The sequence below is a fragment of the Solanum pennellii genome, chromosome 6 (genome assembly GCF_001406875.1).
Source record: "Solanum pennellii chromosome 6, SPENNV200".
Taxonomy (NCBI): domain Eukaryota; kingdom Viridiplantae; phylum Streptophyta; class Magnoliopsida; order Solanales; family Solanaceae; genus Solanum; species Solanum pennellii.
In genome coordinates, this window is record NC_028642.1 from 694447 (window position 1) to 700046 (window position 5600).

General features: G+C 38.1%; 1 protein-coding gene across 5 annotated transcripts; it reads left to right on the plus strand.

The window, feature by feature from the left end:
• On the plus strand, window positions 1-5569 carry LOC107023878 (telomere repeat-binding protein 5-like). 5 transcript variants are annotated; one of them, XM_015224706.2, is made up of 10 exons: window positions 1-157; window positions 1673-1894; window positions 1989-2826; window positions 2907-3113; window positions 3253-3321; window positions 3415-3494; window positions 3642-3883; window positions 4226-4555; window positions 4655-4718; window positions 5123-5569. In XM_015224706.2, the coding sequence occupies exons 2-10, from the start codon at window positions 1814-1816 to the stop codon at window positions 5291-5293; spliced, it is 2082 nt and encodes a 693-aa protein (XP_015080192.1). In that variant the 5' UTR covers window positions 1-157; window positions 1673-1813; the 3' UTR covers window positions 5294-5569. The 5 variants fall into 5 exon arrangements, with proteins under 5 accessions (XP_015080192.1, XP_015080194.1, XP_015080193.1 ...); XM_015224708.2 differs by having other exon boundaries at window positions 2-79; XM_015224707.2 differs by lacking the exon at window positions 1-157 and adding an exon at window positions 192-529.
• Window positions 5570-5600: the final 31 nt, after the last annotated feature.

Genomic DNA, 5600 nt, shown 5'->3' on the forward strand with positions numbered 1-5600 from the left:
CAATGTTTGGGGGTGGTTTTTCACAGGGTTTTTGGGTCAAGCTGAAAAATAATAATAAAAAAAAATTATTGGTTACTAAGTATGTGTACACAATTTGGGTGATTCTTGAATTTTATTTTTTTTTGGTGAATTTTGATGGAAGTTTGGTTGATTTAAGGTGATGTGACATGTTTCTTTATTGTTGTTTGTATATAAAGTTGTAATCTTTTGTTTATAACAGTTGAATATCCTGTTTGGTTGCATAAAGTTTCAATCTTTGTTGAGATTTTTTATGGGGATTTAATGGTTTTTGAAGGGGAAAAAAAAGGGAAGATGAAAATTTGGTTGGTTTAAGGTGATGGGTGATGGTGATCCATTTGTTTCTTCTTTGATTGTAAAATTTTTCATAAAGTTCCAATCTTTGGTTTCAGAGACTTGTTGGGTTGGGGAGAAAATCTTGAGAAAGTAGAAGAAATTGTTGAATTTATTTGTTTTAAGTGTTTCATGGGTAAATTGTGGTGAAGTTGGAGGAAAATTTGGTTGCTTTAAGGTGACGTGATTCATTTTTTTCCCTTCTTTCTATGCACAATTTGAATAAAGTTGCTATCTTTTGTTTGGTTCTTGGTTGGATTGGGGAGAAAATCCTGACAAAGTAGAAGAAACTGTTGATGTTTTGCCTTTTAAGTTCTTTAAGTATATGGTTTTATGGGGTTTGAAGAAAAAAATGTTGCTTTAAAGGTGATGTGATCCATTTCATTCTTTGTTTCTGATGTATAATTTGCATAAAGTTGCAATCTTTGTTCAGAACCTGATTGGATTGTGGATAAAATCTTGGGTTTTTCTGCATCTCTGCTTACCAAAACAAAGCATTTGAAGAGTTGAAGCTTTTTCCTTTCTTCTAAGTTCATTTCAGAATTTGGTCTCCCAAAAAGATTTTCTGTGAAAATCAAGGTGTCTTAGATTAGATCTATTGATCTTTCCCAAGTGGATTCTTGAATTTGCTAGGTTTGGTTTGGTTGATCTAATTGCTTTCTTTTTACATCATCTTTCTAAGTTCTTTTTTCTTAATTTCCCCTCCAATCTTTGGGTTTATGGGGAGTTGGGATTCATGGATTTCATTAAAATTTGCATAATTACTTCACCCTCATGAGGAAAATGGCTTCTTTCCTCTTTTCCTTTTTTTGAGGAAAAAAGCAACATGTTTCTTTCCATCTCATCAAACATGTTATGTTGGAATCATACTGGCGCTTTTTTTCGTTTGATCAAAACATGTTCTTTCCTGTTGTAATGTTGGTGAAAGTCTTTCTTGTCATTCTTTTAATCTTTCTTGTGATCTTGCCATATTTTGTATAGTATTAGTTGGAGGGAATAGCTTCTTTTAAATTTGAAATTGAGATCATACTTTATCTTTGTATGCTTTTGAATTGGATAGTTAAAGGTTTTAGGATATTGTGGAAAATGTAGTTATGATAAAAAATTTCAAGTGTCAATTGGGAAAAGACAATAACTTTTCTGCGGCTTGAATTCGTCTTGAAGTGCCAGTCCCCTAGGATTTTTTTTTCTTAAGCTGGCATTAATGAAAATGTTGGCATTCTGTTGTGTTGCCTTTTTTGTTTCCTGATTTTTACACCTCTGTGCTTGATTTCCAATACTTTTACCTCAATGTCTTGATTCGTGATTTGTGATCTGGCAGGTTTTTTCTTTAAATTATTTCATGTACTTGCACTGCTTGTCTGGAGGGATGTATAGATATGAGGTTTTAATACTGTAAAGTAGATCAAAGACTGCTGGTGTTTCGTGTTTTCTGAATGTTTAGTCCTATGGTTTCTGAGATATGGAGTTGCATAAGAGGTTAGATTATGGATTCATTGGCTATCAGGTGCCTCATATTCCTCGAGCTACGAGATCAGCTAGGGTAACTTCACTTTTTATATGTGATTGTTGTTTCGCCTTAATGTTTTTGACTTGAGGTACTCATTCTGATCTTATTTCGTTATCGATCTTTTTAGGGAAGGGGAAATATTAGGAAGAAATCTGATAGCAATGAAATGTGTGCTTTTGACTTGTTGACTACTGTAGCTGGGAAGTTACTCCTGGAAGGAGAAAGTACTTCAAATTCTAGTGGGAAAGATCAGTCTGCAGTTGTGAAAGATACTATTGAGACGGTTAAGGAGGATGAAGATACACCATTAAAAGAAAATCCTTGTAATGAACGTTGCCAGGAGCGGGGGTTCTTCATTTCTCAGATTGTTTCAGAAGCTCCTGTGATAAATCATTGTTTAAGCAAATCGACTGATACGTTATCTGGACCAGCATCTGTAATTACAAGTTCCAACTGCTCGGAGAAGTTGGGTTCTGCAGAACAATTCATAAATGGTGAACGCAAAACTGAAAACAGGAACTGTTCTACTAAGGTAGAACATGAGTTATCTGGTTGTAGAGATTTTTCTAGCTGTACATTAGGCGCTGAAAGTAAAAAACAAGTGAAACTCGACCTGTCAAATGATGCAACGATTACAACGAATAAGAGGGCTGCAGTTTGCAGTTCAGAGTTTCCTGATCCTTGGGATAGGAAGCGTTCAATGCTTGTTGCTTCGGACAATACTGTAAAGTTATCTCTTTCTACGGACCCTGATCCTTTTGGGTCCTTTCCGGTGATCCGGAATGATGTACAGTTAGCTAACAAAGATGATGATGAAAAATCTTGCGGGTGCACTCAACCTAGCACTAGAAATAAGGCCTTCAGGCCAGCACCGCGAGTAGGAGATTGGAGGATGCGGAAGTTACAGGCATCCAAATACTGGGAAGTAAATCCACAATCTGATGATGAGGGACATGTCAATGTTGGTGAGTGTTTTTATTGTTTATTTTGGTTCTGACCTTCAGCTTTTAACTTGCTGGATTTGACATAGCCTGCATCTCTCCAGATAATGAAACAAGGCATGTCTACCAGAAAAGGGAAAATGTCTACATGAACGAAAGGTCTCAGAGAGATTTTCCTTTCAAGAAAAGAAAGCTCTATTATTGTAACTCGTTCTCCAATTCCGATGGAGGGAGTAGTGATGGAATATGTAGTTCTCCAACAAAAGACTTAAATAGAGATGCATCTGGTTATAGTCTAGCATCTTCAGGAGGTTTGTTCTCTTCTTCTGAAACCCTGCCCACAATGAAAAACATGCACATTATTCACAGTCATTACTTGCACATGTTGGTGTGTATGCATTCCCAGTTCTAATTGGTGCCTATTCCCCCTCTGCATATGGAATCCGACAGCCCGTGCAGCATCTGGGACGTCAATCCCGAAAGGAGCTAGTGCATCCTTCAGGTCTAATGACTCCCATGGTGAGAAGGCCTTTTTTGGGAATAATTAATGATTCTTTTATAGCAAGTTTTCATTTGAAGAGGTTCTGATGATACAATGATGTTTATCCTCAGTGAAGCTCAAGATCAAGTCTTTCAGAGTTCCTGAACTTTTTGTTGAGATTCCGGAAAATGCAACTGTTGGTTCTTTAAAGGCATGTGAAAGTGTTAAACTATAAATGCTACTTATAGTCTGTTCACCTAAATAAGGTTCTTTCAGCAGTACTGCTGCAGAATTCTTTGTTTCTCTTTTCCAGATGCAACCATAGAAATTCACTCTTTATGCTTCTAATACTCTACAGAGGACCGTAATGGAGGCAGTGACGGCAATACTTGGTGGTGGGCTGCGAATTGGTGTAGTTTTTCAGGGTAAGAAGGTTAGAGATGACAGCAAGACCTTATCTCAGGCTGGAATTTCACATGATGACAAACTTGATGGTCTTGGTTTTACCCTGGAGCCTAGCCCCTCTCGAGCTTCCCCACCTCTAGGTCCAGAAGGTTGTTCTCGTGTACTTCCTTGTGAGACACCTCAACCACTAACAAGGTAAATCATATGCTCTTTTTTGCATTAATTATTGTATAGAAGTTTCACTAGCTTAATTTTGGTATTCGACTAGCTGTAGCTAGTCAATGGAGTTGGTGACGCTTCAGTTTTATTGATGAATTAATTCTTGCAAACGTATGCATGTCGTTATGTGTAGTTAAAGTCTACATTTGCTTTCAACCGGGACACTTGAGATATTGCTACTCTCTTTAACCCTGTTAGTCTCTCGTCCTCTTTTTTCTCTATCTGATGTTGCTTTTTGTGTAAGGTGGCGGGTCCTTAATCTGGTCTTCCTAACACCTTCTAAAAAAAGTCTTGATAAGCTTTCCATATATTTCTTAGCAGGTGCTCACCTGGTTCTACTATTATTCATAATGGCATGCAACGGGAGACGTATAATGCCTTCCCGGATCATTCAGGAACAACTTTGAGTAACTTCATTGAAAGCGATCACGATTCAGCTCCATCCCCTCCTGATGCCTCTCTGGAGAAAAATGCTGCAGATTCAAGAGCATTGGTTCCAGTTGCTGCAATGGATGCAGAAGCCTTGGCTGTAGTTCCAATGCGAAAGCCCAAGCGATGTGAAACCGTGCAGCGTCGAATCCGTAGACCTTTTTCTGTTTTCGAAGTGGAAGCACTTGTTCAAGCTGTTGAGAAGCTTGGAACTGGAAGGTATATTGAAATGAGCCATACTCACTTAAATTTGTGTCTTCTTAATAGTTGTATGCAAATGCTGATATCAGAGTTCCTTTTGGATTTGCTATCTCACAGGTGGCGTGATGTCAAAATGCGAGCTTTTGATAACGCCAAACACAGAACTTATGTCGATTTAAAGGTACAAACTGCACTAAATCTCTTGCATTTTCGACAACTCACCTTAAAATTGTCACTTGCCTACTTAATCAAAGGCATTAGACTCTTAATATGTTGCTCTTTCCTGTAGTTTCCACTTTAGCTTCTTCTTGATTAGCTCCTTATTCGTTTCCGCATTTAAATGTGAATTATGGAGGAAGGAAAATGAAGTTATAAGTTATCCTCTTGATTAAGTTTGGCTGCCTGGACAAAGAGCTGAGCCGCTTTGGGGCTCTGCCCGGTCCTACTAGTTTCAAAAAGCTCAGCACAACTTGTTCAGCTCAGTCAATGCTTAGGCTTGGTCGTGCAGGCTCGATTAAATGTGTAATTCTTGTTCTGAAACCTTGTATATGTACGCGTGATGTTTGTGTGATCACGTTTCTTCAGGACAAATGGAAAACACTGGTGCACACAGCGCGTATATCTCCTCAACAAAGGAGAGGTGAGCCTGTGCCTCAGGAACTCCTCGACCGAGTCCTCATTGCTCATGCTTACTGGTCCCAACAACAAGCTAGACAACAGATGAAGCATCAATCCGAGACGCGTCTTTTGCTTTAATATGGTTGTAAAGGATAAACTGGAGGAAGATAAGTAGATGGGGGGGTTTGGAGATCCCTTTTTTGTTTTGTTAATAATAAATATTGTAAGTGTAAAGATTATATATAACACAAGGGAAGTATATTAGTTGAATATTACATCTAGCTTCCTGCAGTGGAATCTGTTTCCTGCATGGATAGGGGGTGTTTGGGGTTGGCACTTGTACATGTTTCAAAATAAAGTGCTCAACTAACACACTAATTTTTTGTAATCTGCTTAAATTCTTGGATTTTTGACAAGAACTTTTTTTTTTTTTGGGGGGGGGGGG